The sequence below is a fragment of the Caretta caretta genome, chromosome 11 (genome assembly GCF_965140235.1).
Source record: "Caretta caretta isolate rCarCar2 chromosome 11, rCarCar1.hap1, whole genome shotgun sequence".
In the NCBI taxonomy this organism is placed as follows: domain Eukaryota; kingdom Metazoa; phylum Chordata; order Testudines; family Cheloniidae; genus Caretta; species Caretta caretta.
The window spans coordinates 58,472,387-58,499,751 of NC_134216.1; the positions used below are offsets into that span (position 1 = coordinate 58,472,387).

The 27,365-nt window shown below is 43.0% G+C and overlaps 1 protein-coding gene across 3 annotated transcripts in view; it reads right to left on the bottom strand.

The window, feature by feature from the left end:
- SATB2 (SATB homeobox 2) overlaps positions 1-27,365 on the bottom strand; it is a 166,198-nt gene that overhangs the window by 47,104 nt on the left and 91,729 nt on the right. For 2 of the 3 annotated variants that reach the window (XM_048869826.2, XM_048869825.2), the window contains exons 7-8: positions 22,271-22,743; positions 3,251-3,463 (exon numbers count right to left, since the gene is read on the bottom strand). In XM_048869826.2, coding sequence (XP_048725783.1) covers positions 3,251-3,463; positions 22,271-22,743 — 686 coding nt within the window. The remainder of the gene's footprint in view (positions 1-3,250; positions 3,464-22,270; positions 22,744-27,365) is intronic. The other variant, XM_048869827.2, reaches the window with a different exon arrangement.

Consider the following 27,365-nt stretch of genomic DNA (forward strand, 5'->3'; position numbering starts at 1 on the left):
AAAGAGCTTGAGAAATAAATGAGCCCAAGTGGCAAAGCTCACAGCACATTCCAGATCCAAACCTTCCCAGAAGTTCTGAGTGTATGTATTCCATTCCCAGATTTTGGTTTGGCCCCTTGTAAACCTTTGCAGCTGGTCCCTGCCTTTACATCTGCAATTCCCTGGAGTCTGGGGTAGTTATGACAGGGTTTTGATTCAGGCTCATTTCTAGTGTCAATTCTTAGCTGGATACAACTGCACAAATGTCTGTATGTTAACAGAAAGATTACCTGGGCCAATCAGAATGTTCTGAGCTCCCTCTCTTCTCTTTCTCCTAGCTCTTCCCACCCCAAATCCTTTCCTCACCATGGAAATCTTCATTGATGGCCCCATCCAAAGCCCACTTAAGTCAAAGATCTAAAGTCACCCACTAGTTCCAATGGACTTCTTTGGATGACACCTTAAATCTTGAGGGGATTAGGTGCCTAACTTTCAACCCCCAGGTTTGAAAACGGTCTTGATGCTACCGTAAAGTTGGCCGTTATTGGAATCTCTCAGTGCAAATAATAAGCAAAGGAAGAGGGTAAGTGGGCAGCAACAATATAAGAGCTCTTAATTCCTGTCAGTTACTGCTGCATACCTTCCTCTTTTGTAAAACAGAGTGGAGAGAGCTGGCCAAACATATGCAACAACCTTTTAAACTCTCAGAATTTGTTTTCAAAGCACTCAGATCCTTTTGCTGAGTTAATCTGGTGCTTTGCTCCTCACGTTGGTCCTGAACAACACCGGAACATACCAAGGAAACACCCCCGGTGGGGATTTCATCACCAGCGCAGAATTACAGATGGGTGCTTAACTCCCCCTCCCTGTTATATCAACCCCACACTGCCCTTATTATATATTAATAGTAGCTGATGATACCCTCTCGTTTAACCCTCCACACTGAAAAATCATTCCCAGAACTACTGCCTCAGGAGACTGGTATCTATGGAAACAATGTTTCAAAATGCCATTAAATCAACTTCTCTAGCACTGTAGCATAATTCCTAGAAGGACAGTACAATTCTCCCTTCTAGCTACCTTTGCTATGTCCAAGGCCCCTCTTCTTCTTATTTAGAACATCTCCGCTGGGAGGCTGCACTTGCAGGAATCACTGTACAGGAGATCAAGAAGATACTGGCCTCACCCAGGCTAATACGATGTATATGGGAAGCAAAGTAAAACATGCTGCCTACGGGCTGGTCAGCAGCCTTGTTTTCAGGGGTGCCTACAGCCATGCCACTGGCGAGTGCTGAAGTAGGGTTTCACTGGTGCCCAGACGCTGTGCTGGCCCACTGCAGGGTGAGGAGCTGCTCCCGGCGTACTCAGGAAAAGACAAGCACTGAGGGCACAAAGCTCTATCTATCACTGTTGCTCATCAATAAAACAAATATGTAAAAAAAAACCAAAACCCTGCTGCCTCATTCAAGTCAAAAAGTAAAGTGAGCCTTCGGCCTGAAGAAGAGCTCTGTGCAAGCTCAACAGCTTCTCTCCCCCGCCTGGTCTCTTTAAACTTTTATAATCAGATTTTCTAACAATGCTGAGCTCTGAAATGGGAAGGTGTTACTCATTATCCTCATTTTACAGATGGGGGAAAGGAGGCAAAGAGATGAAGCGGCTTCGCCAGCAGGTTGGGGGCAAAGACATGATCCAAACTCTGGTTTTCCAACTCCCGTGATCCATTGAACCACACTGAAAGCTAGAGTGCCCGGAGCCAGAGTGCCTCGTATGTAACTCTAGTTGTGGAATTTATCCTACTTGAACATTTGTGTGAATGAGCAAAACCTTTAATATAATAATTAATTCAGAAACACATGTGGTTATGATGTTTTAAAGTTTCAAATAGAACAGTTGTCTCGACAAATCCTTATTTTCATGAGATGGAAATTGGGAAGATAAAGTTAGTTAGGCCAATGACCTGGGTTTGCAACACAAAATTCATTTTCAAATTTGTGTGAGTAGAGTATGCTAGAAAATTACCTGCAATTAACAATTCCTTTATGTAATGTGTAGGTATAAAGTGCATTAAAATGCCAGGATGTATTTAAGCGACCTCAATTGTTTCTACAGAAACAAAATCATGTCTTTATAACTAATCAGTCTGTGCTACGCTACTGCCAATAACAGGAGTGAGAGTTGCGGCATCCAGGCTACAGATCTCAGATATGAAAAGTACCCAGTAATAAGATTAGAAGCACAGATAACATGTACACAGAACTACAACTTAAATGCTTTACAGACTTGAAAATACTACAGTTACTAAAGCAGGATGATGAGACATGCCCATTCACTTGTAAAGTTTTGAATCAAGTTTAATGCTGGCACTGAGCTGGCTTAGCTCTGCAGTGAGGAATTTCAAATTAAAGCAATGCAAATGTTGTGATGACAAAGGTAATTTGCTGTAATCACAATCTCCTTCTAAGCACACACCTCTTTTTCAGAAGCCTGAATGTCTGTGAGATTATTTTCAGTCAGCGAGCAGGGGAAAATACACTGCAGTCTGTGTGCCCACATTCTCTTTTTCTAGTGACAGATGAGCATCGTATATGGGGAGTTAGGAAAGTGGGTGGTAACACAGCAACGATAAAAGTGTACAGAAATCTGAAGCTATGTCAATCAGACAATAGTTGGTGGCAAATAGCAAGCAGTGATCTTCTGTTTCAACACCCCACCCACCTGACATCTCCATACTTGTAAGTAATTACAAAAGTAAACCTCTAAAATAAGGACTCTGATGAGGCAGACTATTGAGCAAACTTATTTCGATGCGATTCTCATTCATTGGGAACCATGTACTCTGTCAGCCACACACTCTTATTCACTGCAAATCACACATGAACCCAGGTCCAGCTCTTATCTCTGCCCTGCCCACTGTAATAGACACTAACAATGTAGGACATAAGTTAGAAACACGGCTCTTTCCATAATCCATCATGTCGTAGCCATACAGTGGACATACACCATTACTCTGTATACACAGCACATGTATCCTCTCTTGTGTACTGAAATACCTCTTTATATTTATGGCATGGATCATAGCTAAAGTTGTTACAGTGCCTTGCTGACAGCCAATAAACACCTCTTAACAGCAACTCCAAACCCTACAGAAGAAATTTCCAAGACACATCTAGGTGCAGGGAACAACAGACAGGAACATAGTGAGAAGCCCCCTCTCCAAGATATGTGCAGGATCTCAAGCCAAAGAAAAAGTTAAAGCGGGGTTGCACCTTACCTGGGGGGTTCTGGAAGAGCTCGGACTGCTGGCTGCCGAAGACACCATGCTCACATTGGGGTTCATACTCCTCTCTCTCTCGTCCTGATATATACGATCCCGCTCTGTGTCAGGCAGGTTGAGGAAATTCTGCATTGCCCTCAAGTTTACCAGGAGGGATTGGGAAGCTGTCCTAGGGTCTTCTTCTTTACGCAGGATCTCTGACAGCAATCCCTGGTTCAAAAAATTAAAAAAAAAAAAGCCAAGTCATGTGTTGATTTTTTTTTTTTAATTTGTTTGGTGTAACCATGCGGGTTGCAATGCTGAGAACCTACATCAGATTCTTAAGGGTTCTCCAGAAGGGACGCTTTGTAGGAAAGTGTTTGTCTTCTGGGGGCTGTGGTTATTTTGGGAATGTCCTATTCTAACGCTCGAACAACAATCTAAGCACAGAGATGCTGGATAGAAAGGTAGATGCCTGAGCAGAATGGCAAAACTGCAATTACTACCAGGTGCCTCCTGAAAATATTTTAGGAACGGTTAGATCTCTCCCTCTCCCTGCTTGAAGCTGGGAACACTTGGCAGTCCTGTTCATCTTTACAAATTTGCCAAGTTTGGTAAATTTAGTTCCGACATTTAAACAGCACAGGAGGTTTATTTTAAAAACAAAAAAAACAGCATTTGGCTGGGTTTTGATGTTACAGTCCATTCACTTCAGTCTGGACAATTTTTTCTCAGAGGAGAGAATGCAGCAAATATGAACCTATCTCCAGGGACTGGTTACTTTCACCCTTTATTTGCTGCATCATTTAAATCATGGACCTCGCAATGCCAATATTAATTAATGAATAACATTCCTTCAGTGTTTACGAACACTTTCATGCCAGCAGGTAGCCAGTATAGCAGAAGGCCCTCAATTCAGGAGGATTTAGGGACACTAAAGTGTTATTTAATAAGGCCCTAAAATCAACAAGAGCACTTAAGCCCATGTATAACTGTAGGCACTACCTTGAAATCAATGTCACTATGCACAAACCTAAGTGCTTTGCAGGATCAGGGCCTAAGACAAAAGGCAATTTATTAGATCGTACAGGATGTACCATTGTCCTCACAAGGCCATACTATATCTGCCACCAGCTTATTGATATGTGTTTCACTTCCACAAGGTAATACTATGGTAACTTCCTTCAACATCTTTGTTTAAATTTATTCACATACAAGCAAGAAGCAGAGAAGGATTAGACTCACAGCGAGAAGAGGTATAATTCAGTACTGGGCATGCCAGACAAGAGGCTCAGAGTTGGAGATTTCAAAGTATTAAAAAGGCTGCTCTGTCCCATAACATTCATACACCCTGCCCACCTAGCAATCTATCAAACTGAAGTATTACTCCCAGAAATACTGCCAAGAGAAAAAGCTTTCTGCTGGGAATTCCATTACATAACTAATGAAGCTTACCTAAAGCCTTCACCGTTAAAGGGTCAATATTTACCAACCAAATACTGGGGGAAACTGGGGTACCTCAGAAAAACAACTGTGTGGAAACCGTTGTCAAAAATATATCTCACCGTTACTTTACAGTCACGGCCCGGTGAAATCACATTACAGTTACAGTCAATCTTACTGCAGTGCTCTTGTCATGCAGCCACATACTAGAAAACCTGAAGTATTTACTCTTGGCTTATTTTCTCCCCTCACATCAAATAGACCCCAATACCCTTGTTGGACATTTCCAAGACAGTTGACCAGTGACCAAAAGCCAATATTTTCCAGTGTTTATTGGCCTTATTCACTACACTTATTGACAAAACCAACAGTCTAGAAAAAAACACCCCATGTCTGCTTACATCTGCTCACACACTGCCAGAACATACACAGAAGAGGTATGTTTGAACCATGATCTGTTATGGAAGAAGCCACAAAACTGTTGTCCACAGACCACTGGTGGTCCCCAAGAGCTGACTGTCAATGTCTCTCCTTAAAAGAAGCTAAAAATACATTTTCCTAATATTACTTTAGTATGTAAGCCACTGTGGTAGCTGCTACAGAAGTGCAATGGCATTGCAAATGGGAGAGGATTGGGGCCGTGCGATGAGAAGTAGAAGATGGTCAGTGAGGCAACCGGCCTGTTGAGATGAGATCCACACTATCGGAAAATTCAAAGACCCTTTAGTGTAATGGTAACGGCTCTTACTTCAGTTACCCACCGAAATCATTGACAGTACCATGTATCGTGTAGTTGGTATAGCTGTAAAAATGTATTAGAGACAGTACAGTTTGGGGACATTTCAAAATGCTTTTCAAGTTTTCCAGACTAACAAGCCCATGGAGAGATTAACTGAAAGAGGCAAGATATCATATATATTTGGTTTACAGTATTTTTCACTCCATGCATCTGATGAAGTGGGTTTTAGCCCACGAAAGCTTATGCCCAAATAAATTTGTTAGTCTCTAAGGTGCCACAAGGACTCCTCGTTGTTTTTGCTGAAAGAGGGATGGATGTCCTAGAGGTCTAAACTGTGAGGTTTGACCTTAGCCCTTTGCCATTCCAAGGTAGATCTATCCAGTTCCTCCAGTTTTCCTTTAGAGTAAATGGAAAACCCTCCAAATTGGATAAAAAAATTAATAACCAATTTTACGAGTTTCCTAACTCTTGATTCTCTGGCTGTTTTGGGGATATACCAGAAACAAATTAAAAACAAAAACAAAAAAACCACCTCAGCTTCCAAAATATTGCGTGATTTGGTGATTTTTCCTTATGCTCCCCTTTCTTCTCCCCAGCACCAGGCTGATTTGAAAAAGAAAACTTGTGAGCAACAGGAATGTACTCTAAGACAGAGGTTCTCGACCTTTTTCTTCCTGCGCCCCCACCCCTACCAACATGCTATAAAAACCCCACACAACATGTGTATCACAACAAACTGGTTTTCTGCATATAAAAGCCAGGACCAGCATTAGGGGGTAGCAAGCAGGGCAACTGCCCCATGCCACAGGAGGCCCCATGAAACTAAGTTGCTCAGGCTTCAGCTTCAGGCCCCTGTGGTGGGGTTTGGCTTTCTACCCTGGGCCCCAGAAAGTTCTAATGCCAGCCCCGCTTGGCGGACCCCCTGAAAGCTCTCAAGGGGCCCCAGACCCCTGGTTGAAAACCACAGCTCTAAGACAGCTTGCACTGCTTCCTCCTTCCTACTCCCTCTCCCTCACTCCAGCATGTCTGAATTTATGGTCTAATTGTAAAAAATGGAGATCAGACACATACACAAAAGTGCATCAGCAATTCCTTACAAGTGCAGTCACTGATTCCATACTTAATCAGGTGAGTTGCATGTACAAGTGGCTCTGCCGGTCCCTAAACTTTGGAATGCATATTTCTAGACTCGTGCAAGCAATCAAGGTAACTGCACACCATCTGACACAGCTCCAACTTTGAGGAGTTGAGCTCTCTATGTACACCGATTCCCAATCACATTTGTGCATGTGGGAAATTTGGCTGTACAAATGTTATACTGAGGCTCAGTCCGCCTCGAAAGATGAGGGTGGATGTTTGGTAGCCTTATGAGCTATGTTAATAGTAGGACAGATAATGAGAAATGACTAACTCAGAGGGAAAAATCCCATTTCCTTCTAAGACTGAAGAGAACCCTGTGATGCAGTGCACCAGTAAACAATGCCAGATAGATCGCAAAGTGACAGAAAAGACAATACAATAAAATATCTTGAGAGCAATAACATTTACATTAATATAATTCTGAGCTACCAGAGTATACACAAAGTAACCAGCAAGCAACATTATAAAAAATAAAGTGATACTAAATAATCTGTTCAGCCTCTTTGTCACCTGCAAAAAATTAGGCTTTCAGTATGCAAAACATCTTCCTTCCAGAAAAACAAATGATCGTGATTTCACTTAATTGTAATTTAATGAGGCATAATTTATTTTTTAAAATGATATACACCAGGTGTGTGGTGAGGAAAGCAGCTCAGCCAGACAAACCCTAGTGTTTCTATTTTTGAGAAAAGCCTAAAGCTAGCCAAAGACTGTTTTCATTTCTGCAAATTATGTTTCTGCTAGAGGGGGCTAAGGAGGGAAACCCACAGCATTCATACATTTGTTATAAAATTCCGATGGCTAAATTAGCTCATTCCAACATACATACATTTCCCATATTAAAAAAAATACACACACATTTGGCAATTTGCAGAGTAACGAGCTATGCAAACTTAAAGGGACACTCCGAGGCCTGTCTAGTCTAAATTGAACTTAAATGAATAAACGGATATTCTTCAATCAAACAGAATCCTTAAGATACCCACTTTTAAAAAGTATTTTGACAGGAATTGTGCTTCTTTTTCCACCATAATGCTTATTGGTTTAAAACCATCTCAAGTGATGAGTGATTAAAACAGATGTAACAGTAAATTTAGGCCCTGCTTCTAAACAACATTGTACACATTCTCGGAGACCAGGTATCATACATGTGTACAGCTTAGCTTACATTTGGGGCTTAAGCCAGGCACTGTATTTTATTTTTTTATTACACACTGTGCCAATAACTGACTACAAAAAACAAACACAGAGGTAGAAAAAGCAGCATATTTCCAATCAAAATATAAAACTTTGCAGGTATTTAAGTCTAGAATAATTTTGTCAGTGTCTTATGCTAGTTGACAATTAGTTCACAAAACTTTACTACTGGCTTCAAAAAACGAGACAGTTAATATTTTGCACAAGTCATATGGAGCCTTGTTTGTGATCTTATTTTATTTTGGTTTTGCTACCGACAGAAACTCCACTCTGAACAACCGGAACCTCAGAAGGAAGTCCTGTAATCAACTGTGGACAAGCAATTGGCAAAGTGCTGTGCACCTCCTAAGAGAGGATGTCCACAGTAGAGGCAACCAGAGCTATGGGTGCTCCACACCTCAGGGGATTGGACCCATGTGAACCAGGGTGGTACTGGAAAGGGTGGTGATTTAGGTTTGCCTGGCTCAGTCAATAGAGGCTGACTGTAACCTTTAATTGCCAGGCAACCTATGGACTTAATCCAACGCTGAAGTAAACAGGAATCTTTTTGCAGTCTTCCCAATGGACTTTGGATCAGGACCTGGAACTGATAAAGGACTCAATGGAAAGAATGATTCTATTGTCCCTGGCTTAAAAAAACAACAACCCACACCTCGTTTTTTTAAGCAAAGCATTTCAGAAGCAGTTTGTGTTGAAGGTGGAAATTAAATTGCCGTGTGGGCCAAATCAATGCATAGGGCCACAGGAGCAAAAAGAATAGTCTAATGCTAAAAGGTTCAAACAAGGCTCAGGACAACCACAGCCTCTCCTTTTTGCGCCACAGCCTGTGTGGAGTTGAATAGCGTGGGCAAAACGTGAACAAATCCCAAGCCTGTCTTTCTGAGACAGGGTTTTAAAAGTCTGGATAATTTTTTCACACTGCTTTTTCTTTTTTGTGCACCTCTGCCCTTCCTGGCTTTGGACAAGAGCAGCATGGAAAGTGCTGAAACAACTGAGGGTATGTCTACCCCCAAAGAAAAACCTGCGGCTGGCCAGTGCCAGCTGACTCGCGCTTGTGAGGCTCGGGCTGTGGGGCTGTTTCATTGCCATGTAGACTCCCAGGCTTGGGCTCTACGACCCGACAGGATGGGAGGGTCCCAGAGCTTGGGCTCCAGCCTGAGCCAGGAAGTCTATACAGCAGGGAAACCCCCCGGCAGCCAGAGCCCCGCAAGCCCAAGTCGGCTGGCAAGGGGCCAGCTGAGGGCGGCTAGTTGCTGTGTAGACGTACCCTGAAAGACTTGCTGTCGTGGCATTTCAAGCCCAATCAGAACCATGAGAAAGCCAGCTCCACTTCCCAGCAGGTCTGGATAAGATTCAGATGAGCACCAGAAGCTTTGGTGCTCCTTCAAATTCAGCCTCTGGATCTCAGGGATTAGCGACGGTGACAGCGCCCCGCGTGGGGGGCGAGCAGTCTTTTCCTGCAGGAGGGCAGACGCTGAAACATGCCACCCCCCTTTTTATGAATGAGAACTCTGAACTCATCCCTAGTGGGTGATACTGAAACTATACCCCACAGTATCCAGCAGCGAAATCTAATTTTACCATACTAAAATGACCAATTTTAGATATAAACTATTACTACCTGCAATCAAAAGATAGAAAAGGAATGTTGCAAGGTGCACTGTCCTTCTGTAACCTCTCACTTTTATCAGCCCTCAGGCTTATAAAGGAATTTCACATTCTGTATACTTCGTGTCAAGACAAGTCTTTGCCATGACATTTCTCCAACGGCAATACTTATATTATTGGCAGCTGTGCCGAACAGACCATTAACAAGGGTGTTATATGAATGGGATACTTTGAATGGTTTTGAAAAGACAATTCCTAGCCTACAAGCATCCAACAAATGACAAAAATATCTGTGCAATAGTGTGTACTGAAGATGTTCCTTATGGATTATCAGGATTCTGAGGACCTAAGGCCATTTTCATTATTTTCCTTTTTTTGACATCTCTGTACCCTGGCAATTCTTCCAGTTTAATTTTGCAGATCGAAGAAGTTTGGATAGTCAATGGAAGTTTTGAGCACTTCTGCAAACCAAGCAGCACTAAGGTTCATCCATTCATAGCTGAGAAAATGCAATGTTACATGTATGCCCTGCCACTTGAACAATCGTTGTAACTTCCCATGGGACAAATTCTGATCTCACACAGTTGTAAATTCAAATGAACTGAATCCATTGCTGCAAAGGAGTTAATCTGGATTTATACTAATATAACTGAGAGCACAGTTGGCCCCTGACCTACCAGAGCCGTGGAATACATCCCATCAGCTCCTCATTTTTTTAAAACTTGATTCCCAGATTCACTACCTGTAGTCCTGATACAAGTCTGATTCTTAACACTCATTTAACTAATGCTATAAATACAGACATCTCAAGAGATGTCTGCTTAGGCATGAAGTGACGGCATTTAGTCTGATTTGAATACAACACATTCAGGGGGCAATAATGTCAATTTGATTTTTATTATTAAAATGAAATGTTTAAATTCTCAAGCAAATGGTGTTATTACACTAGTTTAATAAAGCCTCTTTTTTATTATGGCAGCTCTTTTTATTAGGGAAGACAGTGTGTGTGTGCATGGGGATCTGCATGTTGGAGCTGGGGGAAAAGGAGGCAGAAGAAAAAAAAGAGAGAATATCTGCAAATGCCGTGCCATTTATATGACATACAAGAAAAAAAAAAACCCAGAAAGGGAGCAAGACATAGCACATACTTTGTATATCTGTGCATTTGTTTCCAAGGATCAGAAATCCTGTGTATCAGCTGAGTAGGCAGGAGCAGCCTCCTGCAGAACACATTCTGAAAGCCTGACTCACATACTACTTAAGATCTTTTCATCCAGCCTATTGAATACAATTAAGTTAATTGAAACTGAAAATTTGGGTACTGTAAAACCCACTGTTGGAACAAATATCCCATGTACCAAAAATCTGCAATTTATTAATTTAAGCATTTCCCTTACAGACTGCCTTCTTTCCTGTGCATACAACAAAACGCGGCTTGTGCCACATTACACACAAGACTAAAACAAGCAGGCAGCATGAAAAGGTTTCAGGCAATGAGAGAGAGTTTTCTTTGCAAACAAACAAAAACAGGCCTTTCCTAATTGAAAGTCTACGTAGAATGGTGCAGACACCACAGTGATGAGTGTGGTATGAAGGTCTAAACAGATACCAACCAGAGGATTAAATGCTGCTAGTCTTCCTCCCACTTAAGTCAAGGCAAAGACACTCACAAGTGAAAGTGGACAGGATTTGGCTCACAGGCAGCTATACATGGAAGTTATTTTGACAAAATATATTTCAAACCAGAGACCTCGATTTTGCTGCCATTTAAGTCAACTGGAATTTTGCCAATTCAGTCTAATGAGAACAGAATTAGACCCATACCGATGCTATTTTTTCCGTTCAAAGCTCTTCAGTATAAATGGAGATTTGGTATAACTGGAACTTTCTTACCCTATGCACCATTACTGTGGTATCTCAGCTCCTCAGAGACAGGAATAAAATACCTTCCTGACCCCTGTGAGGCAGCTTCATTTTCCAGATAGGAAAACAAGGCAGAGAGATTGGGACTTGCCCAAGGTCACACAAGGAGTCTGTTGCAGAGCTAGGAACTGACCCCAGGTCTCTGAGTCACAACCCAATGCCTTAATCACTTTGCACTCTGCACAACACAATGCACTGAAACTACCTGGGCCTTTTCCTTTTATTTCATTCCAAATGGAGTTTCATTACACCCAAGTTCAATGAAATGGAATTCCACTCCTTCTATACTCTAGATCCCTTTTGCCCAAAACTATCTTCAAGCAACAGCCAATCAGCTACTAGCTGAGCTAGCCAAGTCAAATCTTCAAATTAGAACACTGATTATTCCCATTCACAGCTAAAGAGTTTTAAAAAGAAACAGGGGACGAGGTTGTTCTTTGGGAAGAGAGTTAAAAGTGGCCTCTTCAGCACTGAAGATGCTTGCTGCTTTTTTTTTTTTTTTTTTTTGCCAGCTCTCTTTGTATCTGGCACCATGACTGTTTCATTCAAAAAGCCTCAGGTTCACTGATATTCCCAGTTTCTGCAGCTGTTCAGTAAAACAAGCACTGGCCACTCGCCCAAAAATTTTATTAACTTTGGCTACTGTGTCAAAACATTGGCAAAAAAGATGCCTTTAAAAAAAAAAAAAGACTCAAAACAGAATACATTTGTTTGGTCTATAGGCTTTTCAGTCCATCGGGGGTCCCTTGAGCAAAGAGAACAATACAGACTAACACGGCTGTTCCTCTGAAACAGTTCACTAGTCTACTAACTGAGTCTGCTGGATCCTGTAATATGGAGCTGATCTTTTGTTTACAGCACCGGCAGCTTTCCCGGTTAGAACTCCAGATTCTCCATCATGCCTTTGCTGCACGGAAAGGGACATTAAAGAACGGGGATGAATTGTGTTTATTCTGCTTATGCTGACCACAGAGACCTCAGTTCTGGAGTCAAGCTGCCTGTTGGTCATCTGGGGACTCCCTCGCAAGTGAAGTTCTAACCTTTAGGGATCACTACAGCAAAACTGAAATTGTCTGGAAACTTTCTAGAGAATGAAAGGATAATTTATTCATCCAAAAGTGTCTTTTAAAAGAGTCTCCCTCTCATGGTTGTTACATTCTGTGCCGGTACATTTCTAAATGCATTATCAGCCTTCAGCCTGATACACAAGGTTCTGGCAAAACATTTTGATTGAGATTTGAATACCAACTTTGCAGAAACTTCAGACTGAGTGAATCAGCATGAATTTGCAACGGGGGCTAAGGAAGAAGGTGCAAGGAACTCTCTGCCCTGAAGAGAGCCAGAATCTGACCATGCTCCTTACACACAAGGTATGAGGTCATAGCATCACCAGTGGGGCTACACATCTCAAAAGGAGAGCGGCTAGCCATGGCTCAGCCTCACCTTTCACAACAGCTGGCAACCCCAGACCAGCCCTGAAGGGAGCTCACCCCCTGTTTTAGGGCACCACCTGACAACTATGTCTCCACCTGACAACTATGCCAGATTAAGGTAGGATGTAAATCTGAAGTGGCATAGATCTTCTGGAATAACTCCTTGTAGATACCCTTATTCCGGGATAAGAGTGCCTTTGTCTGGGGTTTCTATAGTGCCCCTCACCATCCTTTCTAAGTCTTTGCTCTCCCAGCGCATTCCAAGGGGCATTCTGCTCTTCTCGGTCTTCTGCAGAAAGCCTTTTGAAGCCTCTCGTTCACCTTTGACCCTTTAGAAGGCTATGGCTTTAAAAACACACACATACAAACACACCCCACAGCTACAGCTATGTCTATGAGTGGCATCTGCCCCACATTTAACAATTTCATTCATGGCAGCAGCTAAACCCGGTGCCCATTTAAACCCAGGTCTCCAAGAAGTAAATAAATGGTGGATTTTCACCATTTATCAACCCTTCCTTGTTTATTTTCTAAAGGATTTTCATGGCTGTAAATAACCACCAAAATCTGAAATACTGAAGTCTTTTAAAACAAGCAAGGAAAAAATGCAAGATCTACCATGAATAAAGTATTTTTATAGCAACTTTCTACTTACAGTTTGGTTTAATGTAAACATGCTTATTCATATGCTTTTCCTATTTTAAAATACAGATATTCGGGATGCCTGCATAGCTTGGGGTTGGTGATGAGACACCGAGAGCCTTTCGCCGTTAGGGCACTGATTTGAATTAGTTAGTATGTACTACATACACAGCATTTAAGATGTAAAGCACTATAGGCCAGACTGGAACATGTGACTCACCGCAATAGTCCCACTGAAGTCCCCAAGACCACTCCTGTGAACAACAGGTAGTGAAGACAGTGTCTGCACATTCCTAACTCCTCTGGGCCAGCTAGCCAAGAAGACAGCAGAGCTCTGAAAGGGAACTCAGGCCAGAGATTCCAGGGAGCTGAGTAGAAGGATGACTATTCCTCTCTGAGCTAACCTGTAGCCCCGCCCCTACCAGGCCTGGCAGAATAGCAAAACATGGAACAGTACTGCCTTTACCTAGGGGGAATAGCCACACTAAGCAGAATGCTATCAATTTAGATACATAGAGGGGGCCCATTGCTTCGAGCAACTAACAAACTGTACTTCACACCCACCTGGTGAGGTAGAGCTGTCCTATTATCCCCACTTTACAGATGGAAAACTGAGTCACAGGGAGACTAAGTGACCCACCCAGGATGTCTATAGCACAGCCAGGAACTGAACTCATGTCTCCTGAATCATAGTCCAGTGCCTTAACAGCAAGAATACCTTTTCTCCACAGCCTAGATCCTCCCTCCACTTATCCTGTGTGGCCCCTAGGACATGTGGGTATTTTGCTGAGGGGATAGGAGGCGGGGGTGAGGGGGAAGGAAGGTAGCTAAGTGCTATAGGGGCCCATTGTGGTTTCTCATCTCTGTGCGCACCTGAAACTTCCAGTTATGCTAATATGAGTTACTGCATACAGACCCCAATGTCTGCAAATTAAAACAAAGTCATATTATGTACCCACAGTCCTTTGCTAAAATGAATCTCTCAGGGTACGGTTATACTGCAAAGGGAGCCCTGCCGCAGCAAGACTGCCTTCAGAGCTGGGCAGCTGGAGAGCGGCGGCTTCTGGCCAGGATCCCAGCTCTGAAGGCAGAGCTGCCACCAGCAGCAGCGCAGAAGTAAGGATGGCCTGGTATGGTATTGCCACCCTTACTTCTGCACTGCTGACGGCAGAGCTGGGCCCTCAGTCAGCAGAACCCCCACTCTCCAGCCGCCCAGCTCTGAAGGCAGCGCAGAAGTGAGGGTGGCAATACCGTACCCCCCTAAAATAACCTTGTGACCTCCCTGCACTCCCTTTTAGGTCAGAACCCCCCAATTTGAGAAACACTGGTCTCCGCCCTGAAATCGGTATAGTATAGGGTAAAAGCACACAAAAGACCATATTTCACAGGGGAAGACCAGATGTCATGGTCTGTGACACGTTTTTCATGGCCGTGAATTTGGGAGAGCCCTAGTTATGAACTACAATATCAGCAGCAATCTCAGAGGAGACTACAGCTGTGTACATCCTTGTGGGGGGGGGGGGGAGAAATCTCTTCCTAATGTTCACCCAGAGCTCCCATCACGGCTAACTGGTTCAGAGGTAAGAAGGGCTTTGAAAAACATTGTTTTGTGCACAACCAAATTAAGTATTTTGAAGCTTATACGGGAACTCCCGACTTGCTGGAATTCCAGACTATAATTAAAACTAGTAATAATTATTATTTTCTCTCTGTGGGCCTCAGAGCACCATCCTGGTTCTAGTGAGTACTCGATAATGAGCCTCAGAATGATATAATACGGTGTGTTCAAACTACTACTGTGACTCAATAAAGATAAAACAAAAGAATGCACAGTAATTAGCTGAAGGAATTAACCAGAAATCAGAGCAAGTCACACTTTCTGAGGGTATCTGATGCACGTTGTTTCAGAATAAACTTGCTAAATACACTAATTTCAGATCTTTCAATCCAATTAAAAATTATTCCCCTCATGAGCAACGTAGAATGAACAAATTGTTGCTGCTAAATACTCACTGCAGATTTCTTATCCACAGTATGGATAACTATTGCTTATTCTGCCCGCCGTCACATGCAAAACTTTCATCAACCTCAGTGGGTGCTCAGGGCGCTCAGACAAATGCAGAATTTGCAATAAAGATCTGTGGTGAGGGCTGCAGAGGAGTGTTCTGCCTGGTATGCAGATTATAACATAGCCAGAGGCTTAAGCAAATATTGCTGTCTCAAACAAGCTGCGAACTTTAAAGTTTTAGGAGAAGCCTCAGAAGTTACTTGAATCACGTGACTTTACCTCTGACTTCCTTTTCTGACCTTCTCCCTCCCATACACACACATACGCATTTGTTAGGCATTTGTTCCAATGGATTTAGCCTAGTTTGGATCAAAGCTTCCCCTACTTCATTTAACAGATTTGCTCAGATGGAAGGTCTCAGGGGAGAAATGATGTTAGTAAGAGGGGTTTTTCAGCATCTGAGTATGTAGGTCATTGGACTTTAAAATAAATTAGAGAATAGTTTATCTATTAAACAAGCTTCACGGTACATATTTTATGAAGCTATCCTTAATTATAGGTTAATGTACGGCACGTAACCACCCTGTAGAAAGATTACACACTGGACCCTGATTTGGTGATTAATACAGTTATTAGCTAGTTGGTACAAGGATTTTAATGTACATAGAAAAATTGCTACAAAAACCTTTAGTTTTTAAGGTCAAGGATCCTTGTAAAATGTAACAAATCTGAACACTTCACTATTTGCCATGCCAGTGGGCTGGGTCTGCTCTGCCTTAGCACACAAGCCTTGGGAGGCGCAGTGGGGGGCAGGGTGACAAGAGGTGAGGACCCAGCCTCTGTCTTATTTTCTTTTTGTGGTGTTTATTGAGCCTTTGAGAATGTCCACGGATAAGTCTTGTGCACCACTAGTGAGTCAGGTCCTATCTGAACCCCTCTCCTACCTTTTCACCTGGTGGCTGAGTATTACTCGAGACATTGGTCTCTGGCCAATGGGAAAACAAAAAGACAGAGCTAAGGAATTTTTATTTAGAATTAAAAGCAAAGGAGAGAGAGGCACCAAAATGTGGCAAGATACTCCTGTTAAAATAACGTGCCCTAGAGTATGTCTACACAGACTGAGGAAGCCTGTGACCACGAGCCTCCGAGCCCAGGTCAACAGACTCAGGCTCGCAGGGTTCAAGCGACCATGCTAAAAAAAGCTGCACAGACAGTGCTTTTAAGCTGTGGCTTGGGCTGGAGCTCCGAAGCCCAGTCCACCCGGCCCCACCCCCCCAGGTGCCAGTGCTCAAGCTGCAACGTCTACACAGCTATTTTTAGGGGTGTAGCGTGAGCCCTGTGAACCTGAGTGTGTCGACCTGGACTGGGAGGTTCACTGCCGCGGGCTGTGTAGGCATACCCTAGTGATCTGCTGCACTAATTCCAACGCCTCGTGGCCTTCTTAATGTTACGGTCTTGCACTCTAACACACTCAGGCTGAAATTATAGTAATTTTTTTTAATGGATGTTAAAGACTTGTCTCTTTTGGGACGGTTGTTATGGATTGTGTAACACAGGACGTTAGCATCCGGGTGACTGTAAGTCAAGCATGAAATTTAATTTTTCTTTATGTAAAATGTGCCATTTGTATAATATCCATTTGTGAGTTCATCTGAGGAAGACAGACATTTAAAACAAAAAGTCTCAAAATGCTAATGCGACCTGAAAATAGACCTCAACGGGAGCTGAGCATGCACGTCTAAGTGTGACAGGGTAGGATGTGTCTGCATCAAATTATGAACTCCATTCTGCTCTCTGTGCTAATATCAAGTTGAAACTTGCCTGAGGGCAGCATATTGTACAATATTCCAGACAGAGCCCTGCCAAGGAAAGGTGGTTGATGCCTCCTTGGAAGAGTATTACTGAGAAGACATCAAGACTGTAATCTGGAGCCATCAACTCCGATTGTCTCTCATCTGCTGTCATGACCCCATGGAACAGTGTTTTGGGGGGATTTGGAGGAGAAGTGGGGGTTGAGGGTATTTGGGTGGTAACACCACATCTCCTAAAGAATGGTTCCAGACAAGAGGTCCAAGCCTGGGACCGTGCCCTGTAGAGCCACAGATCTAAAAGCAGTGACTAGACTTGGTTTGCTTGGAAGCACATGGGAACCAGCAATTGAGTCTGCACACAGAAAAATGGTGACCATACCGAATCGCAGTAGGCCAGGTTGTAACTCTGAGAACAAACTGACCCTGCCATCGGGCTAGTTTGTCATACAGATGCAAAGTGATATATAAGAGGAGAAATGTCATAACGTTATTATATCCAGTATCCTCTGAGGTGTTTAACATTCAATATCTTTTATAATTATGGATATTGTGACAAAGTTCCTCCTCGGCCTTGGTGGGTCCTGTGCTTATTGGTGGATTTGCTCGCCTCAGAGATTCACGGCAGCCCTTGCTTGTGGCTCAAACCTGCCATTCACTCAGCTAACCTCATCACTGGCCAGCATGGAGAAAAGGAAGGATAACAATCCCCACAGTCTCTGCTGATCCACCTAGTGGGTCAGGGGATAGGCCAGGGACCTTTCCCTCTGGTGGAACCCACAGTACAGGTCAACTCCTCTTATATCCAATAGGGGGAAGGGGGATATGGGCAACCCGGGACCACCCTCTGCTCCAGATTCCAGCCCAGAGCCCTGTGGATCACAGCTGTCTGCAGTGTTTCGTGTAACAGTTGTGTGCCAGCTACTTCCTTGTGGCCTCCTCCCAACACCTTCTTTATCCTCACCACAGGACCTTCCTCCCAATGCCTGATAGCATTTGTACTCCTCAGTCCTCCAACAGCATGCCCTCTCACTCCCTGCTCCTTGCATGCCCCTCACTGACTGAAGTGAGGTCCTTTTTAAACCAGGTGCCCTGATTAGCCTGCCTATCTTAATTGATTCTAGCAGCTTCTTAATTGGCTCCAGGTGTCCCAATTAGCCTGCCTGCCTTAATTGGTTCCAGCAAGTTCCTGTTTGTTCTGGAACTGCGCCTGTTACCTTACCTAGGGAAAAGGGACCTGCTTAACCTGGGGCTAATATATCTGCCTTCTATCACTCTCCTGTAGCCATCTGGCCAGACCCTGTCACAATATTTAAAAGGCAAGTATTTTCTTTTCATTCATTAAAATAATTTTGGAGATATTTTCCATAACCCAAGCAAAAGTGTGACTTTAGCTGCCACTTTTTTTGTTTTGTTTCGTACTGGAATGCAGAGATGCATGGTCAGATTTGAAGGGTGGCATCTGGTTTGAATGACAAACATGCATGGAGACAGTGTACCCACAAGATATTAGTTATTATGCTTTTTTTTTAAGGAAAAAAGAAAGCAAAAACGTACAAAGTAGAATCTAAAATAACTTGGAAGTCAGTGAGACTTGAGGTCCTAAGTTACTTAGATGCTTTTGAAAATTTTAACAGATGTGACTTCCCAAAGTCACACAACAGGTTGGCAATCAAACTAGGACTTGAACCCAAGTCTCCCAATTCCCAGTCCAGTGTCTTAAATCCACTGGACCTATCCCAGGTCACCACAAGAAAGTGAAGAAATGTTCTGCAGATGAAATGCTCCAGATTTCAAATGATCCCACAGGAAACTGTGGTAGGATCTCCACCACAGATGTTAATAGATGATATGGGCATATGCAAAGGCTGTGCAATTGTTCGGAAAGGGCCTGACTGGCCTATCTCATATGTCTGCCTTCTGTTGCTGTTCTGGATATCTGACATTGCAGCACTCCATAGATGACACATAGGCATAGCTCAGGATTTTTACAATGTCAAAATCTGGTCACCCTTTACATGATATAGCAAAATGGCCGATTTAATCTAAAAGCTCTACGAGAACCTTTACATTTTGGGAATCAGGTTTTGGTTTACCGCATACTTCCCATTCAGCTTCAACAATCTTGCTAAAACACAGCCTCACATTCAGTGAGAGTCGTAGAATCAGCCGAGGCAGTATTACTGCTGACCTCTTGTTCAAGTTCAAAATATGTCATTCTGTCAATACCATCTACCTTAATTATACGGAGCTTTATATACAACAGGTTATGATCCCAGAAGGATGAAAAGCTTTTCCAAATTAAAAGCAGCATTTTGAAAGGGAAATACTCAGACATTCCTATATAGTTTTCATTTGATATCCTCAAGGCTAACCCCAGAACTCAAAGTCATGTTGACTGAAAGTGCATGTTTTGCTGGGTGTAGCCATCTTATGAATTTATTGGCAGAAGGGAAGTAATAAAAATGTGCTCCATACTTTAATTAGTTCCCTCATAACATGGTATTTCCAAAATGGCTGTGCCAAAGAAAATCATTACTCCAGGAGAATCGACAAAGGCACTGTGCAGTGTGTGGCACAGACCTCCAGGAGACAGGGGTGATACAAATACACACACTTGTCCGTGTTTTGTCTTGTTTGCAAAGCTGAACTAGAGCTTCACATGGGCTATTTACATAAAGTTTGTGCTGTATTTTTAAACATGAAATCCTGTCATCACTACACTCCTTCAGTTTTTTTACAAAATAATACAGGTTGGAGATCCATGTTTTGTATGTGAATGGCAACTGGCATGGAATAAATGTATATGGGAGGCCCTTCATGGACATGTATGTATTCAGGTATTCCACGTGCTAGCATAAAGGTGAGAAGGTTTTCTGCACTCACGTGATACTATCTTGTCATTATTTGCACATTAATGAAAGAGACCATTAATGTGATGCTATCAAACATGGTCTACTGCAAATGGCAGACGGCTCTCCTCGTGGCTATTCATCTGCAGGATTGAAAGCCAGCTCTGAGAGTTTCATCAGACTCACCCACTCACCTCTGCTGCTCTGGGGCCCCCACAAACACCACAATATCGGCATCAGTGGCAGATGCTACAGCAAGGAAATGAGGTCTGACGCCAGCCCAAAGACTCCCCCGGCTCCCAAGAAGGCAAACAAGAAGGCTGATGGCAGAAGGGGATAGGGGGCATAATGTCCCTCTTCCTGCCAGTCAGGCAGAGACAGCTGTGGAAGGTTTCAACAATGAAGAAGAGTTCACGGAAGAGACAAGGGAGGCAGATTTGAGGAATGACAGATATGAAGCTAGGGAAGCTCTAGGAGGGACAAAAAGAAATAACTGGCAAGGCAGGAACTGAGAGAAAGATCAAAATACTGGGATACTATGCCAAACTCTGGCTGGCTGTTGGAGAAACAGCACTAAAGAACTGCTCCTCAGAGAAAGACTGTTCCCTTTCATTGTACATATGGCCCAATGCCATGGTCTCAAGCACTTTTTGTTCCCTGGAGCAATATTTTACTGATACCTCCTTTGCAACTAGTCGATATTTGTAATTTGTACATACACTGGTTACTATAAATACCATGCATATCATGAAATAGCCTGTGTGCACATGCGCACACACACACATGGACCACATGGGGCAGCTCATGGGGAGGCACAAAGCTTGCCCTTTTCAGCCCCGAGTCCTGAATCTCATCTGGATGGGAATCAATCCAGCCCCCAGTACCATCTGGAGCAGTCTGAAATCTGCAGTAAAATGAGCAGGCTGCAAAAGGCATGAAGGGAGCCAGACGTCAGTAGGGTGTGGGATCATCCTAACGATGTGTGCTTTCACCCAGCCATGCTCCTGACACCAGCTACAAGCAGAGATGAGAAATAGGAGCTGCTATGCTGGCCCGACACCAACAGGGGATCCCCTGCACTGGCATGGATTCTTCCTATGGCTGACTAACCTAGCTTCGCACCCACAATTAACAAGAGACACAGTCAAAAGTGGTCATATCCAATGGTGCCCACAGTCGTGCGCACATTATGCACGATGCATACCACGGGCAGGGGCAAGGAGGAGCAGCCTTGGCCACCCCACTGCCCATTCAGGTTAGGCCTGCAGCCCTCCATCATGACGAGTGGTGACAGGGCCAAAATTGAGTGAGTGGCATTGTGAGCTGGTGTACAGGGGTCCCAGCGTTGCTTAGGTTAGGCCCCATGACCCCTCTGTCACGATGGATGGGCCACAGGGCCAAAACTGAGTGAGTTGCACTGTGATCTGGTGTGTGGGGATTACAATGCTGTTCAAGTTAGGCCCCACGGCCCCTCCGTTGTGATGGAGGTGCCACAGGGTCAAAACTGAGTGAGTGCCATTGTAACCCAACGCATGAGGGCCGCAGCACCACTCAGGAGGGGCTGCGGGGCCAACCCTGATCATCACTGCGACCCCCATGCACCAGGTGGCAACAACACTCACTCAGTGGAGGGGCTCTTCCTCACCACTGCTGTGGGGCCGGCTCTGGCACTGGCTTCCCCTCCGCCCCCCGGAGACCTCCTCACTTCCAGCAGCACATATCCCCTCCTCAAGGACAGGTAGTGATGGGGACGGATCAGGCTGGAAAGCAGGGCCTGAACATGGCACGGACTAGGAAGGCCAGGCAATGGGGCAAGCAGCTGCAGCGGGCATGGCTCCACCGAGATTGACAGTGAGAACCAGGGGAAAAATTTCTGGGGGCACCCCTCCATATAGCAGCAGAAAATTAGGCCCACAGAATTATTTTATCATGAAGTGGTATCCTAGCAGTGAGGGTTGCACTCCCCGTCTGCAAGTGAAATTCATATTACTTTACGCAGAATATAAGCTGCACTTTGCAATAATTTTAATAGCACCCAAGACTGACCATCTAACTTGAAAATTCAACCTAACTTGAAAATTTTGAAAGATTTATAACTGTGATGACAATAAGATGAGATTAGAAAAAGAGAAGCTGATATTTCCTTGGTATGTTTCTTGTCATGACTTGCAATAACCATGCAACCTCGTAAAGTTATGACCTTTTCCCCTCTGCTCTTCTTATTTAATAGAATAAAAATTGATACCTGGGTGCGGTTGAATGCCACTCTTGCAAAGACAGCTTGGGACACACTGGCTCTCTTCAGCTCATCCCTGACTTGCTGGTAAATATCTGGAGAGACTTCCACTGATGAATTCGTTGGCTCTGGTTTGACAGCTCTAGGGATGGGTGGATGATTCAAGAACTGTTGGTTGATAGCTTGTGGGTGTTGGTGAGCCAATAGCCGGCTTACAGCAATCTGTTGGTTTATCAGGTGGGCCATTGCTATCTGCTGCCTTACCAGCTGTGGACTGAGCTGAGGAGACAGGAGACCAGGGCTCATGATTGGCTGCAATGTTGGCACTTGATTTCGGATTGGAGTACTGTGGTGAATTTGGCCATGAGAAGATTGTTCATTGGTTTTTCCCAAGGTTGCCAGCTGGTTGATATTTGGTAAGTGCATGGGACGCTGACCCAGAACACAATAGTCTGATAGGTTTTCTCTTTCCACTCTTTCCACTGTTAAAAGAAAAAATGAGTTCATTGTGATTTTGATTTGCATTTACAGCAGGACTGTTACTATAACTGTTATTACAAGTGACTGTATTTTTAGTACCTATAATAAAATGCTACAGCTAAAGTATCAGACAGAGAAATTATTAATTCACACCTCTACAAGCTTTACTTGCAGAAACATGAGGGTTCCAGGAAAGACACACAGGCAAATGCACTGCCAAAAAGAACCAACACATCTTTTTTCAGTGTTTCAGCCACTGCTTACAGTCGCCTCCCTATAAACCTGCCAGCAGCTCCCCTTTTTTAAAAAAAAAATAATTTGCAATTATTAAGAAATGAAGGACAGAGTGTCCCACCACAAGGACTCTAGCTGCAAATGAAAGTCTTGTACCCCACACAAATAAAATGACCAGGATTGTATGAATTCACCTTGACATACCAGGCCATAGTTTTCAATAAACTTAGCTATAGCCAGTCTGGATGCATTTATATATATGATGTGATTAAAAGGGTTCTAGGACCTAGTATCACATATCTAGAAATTATTGACTCATCACAGGAATGTTTTCCGCAAATAATGAGCCACGATTTATCTCATGGATGTCACAATAATATTAGAACTTGTGTAATCGATAATGTTTGCACAATACTTTGAAGATTTTTTGTTTATCTTATATAGAGATAGTGTGGAAAAGTTCTGGGCATACACATAGGATTTTAAACCCTAGAGATCTCAGTCCAGCATCTCACAGGAGTACTAAATACTAGAGCTGCATGAACAATGCCATTTATTTTTGTGGGAAATGTCTTCCATTTTTATTTAATCTTTCTATGAAAAACCAAAACCTGAAAACCTTTCAGCTTTTGGTCAAAAAAAATCAGTTTCTGAACAGCAAACAAACAAAAAATTCTTTTATCAAAAACTAAATAATTTTACTGAAATGTTTTCGGTTTCCAGTGTTTCAAAAAATTCCATTTCAACCAAAATGAGAATTGTGTGCCAAATTTTTCACTGTGGTTGCAAATCAACATGTTTCAATGAAAAAAATTTGACCCGCTCCACTCAAAACAAAAAATATTTTGAAAATAAAACCACAAGCTTTTTTACAGTAATTGCAGCATATTGCACAGACACTTCATCATTCAATTTTCTTCAACAATCTAGTCTATGGACGAGGTGTTGCCTACCCTTATCCAAGAGACTAGTCCCAATTAATGAACTAGGATTACAGCACAAGGACAATCCATGTAAGAGTTTGCAGGACCAGGTCCTACTGTATCATTCTCTGATTCCATATCTGTCTTAATGCAAATTTGCACTATGGAATGTGAGCAATGTTAATACAGATCTATACATATAATTTACAAAAGCTTTTTTAGATATTACTGAACCTGTGCAATAGTCACTTGTCCAGCATGAATTAATCTTCCACAAATCCATTTTAAAAATTAATAAATAACCCTAGCATTTGCTAGAGACCAAACACCCAAAGTATTTTTGTTGAAGAGAAAATAAAGGTCAAGCTCAGTCCTCACTTACACCACTGTCAATTCAGAGCAATTCTATTGGCACCAGTGGAATTCACCTCAGTTTCAAGCGGGCTGAATTTAGCTCTAAGCAGTTTTGTAGTTAGGGAAGTGCAAAAGAACAAGGCACTGAATCTGGTGAATTTCTAAGAATACCAAAACCTTAAAGGTAACCAACTATTTCTGAACATTTAGTAACAAATAAAATTCACTTTCCTGCGCTAAACCTTACTTGCCAAGTTTCCACTCAGACCTGGTTTAAGTGCCAAGCTATAAACCCCTTTAAAAGTAAAGTTTAAAATGAAAATGCTGCCAGGTTGTTAACCTTTGCAGTGCTAGCTGGTATTACAAGAATACAGACATATCATCTGACTCGTTTCCTTGGGTGTATTTTTCCCCTTATTATCAGTTTCCTTTTTTCATCATTTTATGCTGTACAGTAATGCACATGTCCTCCATAAACAAACCAGATTCTAGTCACTTTAGCTGCCTTAATAATAAAAAAGTCACCATTAACAATCACGTTGCATGGAAAAAATATGCATTACCCAACTCCCTCTACACTGTGGTCTCAGACTCACTTTCTAACAATACTACCCATATTGTCTGCCATGTTGCTCTCACAGAGTCATAGAGCCAGAAGGGACCAGCAGACCATCCAGTTTGACCTCCCATGTATCACAAGCCACCAACACCTGTCTACTAAACCCAACTAAAATTCGAGCAAAGTATTACAATGCACAGGAGGCTAGAGTACAATATGCCACAGGCAGAGAATAGGAGGTCCCAAGGAGCACCAGTCCTGAGGCCCCTGCAATGGCAGGAAAATGACTAAGTGAGATATACACAGGTAATCCTGGCAAGTGACCTGCACCCACATGCTGCAGAGGAAGGTGAAAAAGGTCATTGCCAATCTGACTGAGAGGGAAATTCCTTGCAGTCCCCACATAGGGTGATCCATTAGACACTGAATATGTGAGCAACAACCAGCCAGTCAAGCACTCGAGAAAGAGAATGCTCTGTCCCACCTCAGAGACCTTCCTCCCTGCCCAATGTCACATCTCAAGCTGTGGCCAGTAGGGGCACTGCAGGGCCAACCCAGGCAGTGAAGTCAATGTGAGAATGCAGAAATGGTGGCATGGTATAATCCTCAGACAAAGAGCAGCCCCATGGCAATTAACGTGAAAAAGAAGGCAATATACAGAGGGCACAACATATGAATAATGAAGCTGAATGCCCTTGCACAGCCATATCAATACACAGCCTCACGTTTTATATAGGTAAGTGATATCCTCCATTTGCACTGTCTGATTTCCACACATTCCACACACAGTCTTATCCTAGCATGTATTTGTCCTTCTCAGATTGTCTTGTAACTGTGCCCTTTGTCCCCATATCATACTGGCTAACTATTTAAATAAGCAAGTATGCAATATCAGCTATGAAGCTCATTACCCTAAAGAATCCTTGTAAATAAAAATGCAATACTTTCTGACCTACACTCTTCCAAATTTATTACACCAGTTAGCCAGATTTAAGGTGTCTGTGCCCAGGAGGTGCTAAGGTGCATTGCCAGAGCTTAGAAAGCAGCTCACACAGCACTCCAGGAAAGTCTTCATTAGAGGTGATCAGAAAACAGTGATTCAGTTTCGCGAAAACTATGTTTGACTTTTGTTTTTGTTCAGCAACAGGATGAAACCAAGCCTTTAAAATATATATATAAATTATTATTATTATTATTATTGCCACTGCAGTGGAGTCCTTGCTCCAAATCAAATCTGAACCTGGGTCATCCCAGGTGAGTGCCCTAAGAAGCGCGTTACTAGCTATTCTGGGGCGCGGAGGCTGCTCTCTCTCTCTCTCTCTCAGTCCTGGAACCTAAGGAAAGTTTCATCAAAACAGATAAAGTCTCTGCAAAAAGTTTCAGTTTCAACAAATCAGTATTTTCTGGTGAAAAAACAGTTGGTCAAAAAACTCCTGACCAACTGTCGTCTCTGTCCCTCATTTCTTATTAACTAGAAAGTCACCAAACACCAAAAACAATCACAGACCAACATGATCCCCTAACTGAGTGCAGCAAACTGTCCATTTTCTATGCTCCTTTCTCCTGTTGTAATGATTACCATGTGTGTCAAAGTATTACAGCTTTACTAGGAAGATGCCTGGATTCGGAGGAAGAGCAAACCAAAGCACATCTCTCCGTATTGTCTACCTGAATCCATCTTGGACAGTCTGGGAGCTGATGCAGATAATAGCATGAAAAAGGACTTTCCATTCAAATGAAAAAAGATGAATAGATTTAAATCAGATGCTTTTAGGCGGAAGAGCGAGGGCGTTCCCTCTTTTTTTCCCCATTTTTTTTTTTACTTGGTTGTCAACAGAAACATTCTCATAAACAGCCTGTGGTGCATTTAGGACTTATGAATGACACTGGAATTGACTGCCAGCTCTAGGTACCAAATTCCTCAATTCATTCGCAGAATGGTATAGTGCAGAGAGCAACAGGGCAAGCTTAACATGCTTCCCCACCAACACACTACTCCCTGACACTGGTAAGCCTCCTTTGTGGAGAAAATGGTAGACCATCTTCCAAGGCCCATTCAATCCTTGGCCTTTCCATTCCATGGGGGGCTACAAACTCTTTGTCTGAGATCTCCGACAAACAGCCACTGTAATGGAGGGGGAGGAGGTTGTGAAAAAGAATAGACAGAACTGCTTTATTTCCATTGTGATTTTAACTCGCCATCACAGGATAGCAGGTGCCATGTTGCTGTTTTTCAGTGGAACCATTTGAGAGTTTTGGTGGTTTTCTTCTTCGTTCTATTTCTTAATTTAAAACCTGATTCAATTTGATGACCAGAAAAGTTAAAGATTCTGGTCCTCGTGACAGCCAACTATATAGACTGCACTAGGCCAGTTTCCACACACTGGTCTGTTAGTGCACCACATTAAGCCCTGCAATACTTCTGAACCATAAAGATCAGTCATGCCTTATTAGTCACAGTCATGTAGGTTTAGGTATCACCAAACACTGAAGCAGGATCTGAACCCATGACTCTACTATTGCGAGGCCAACACATTAAGCCACAGAACCACCC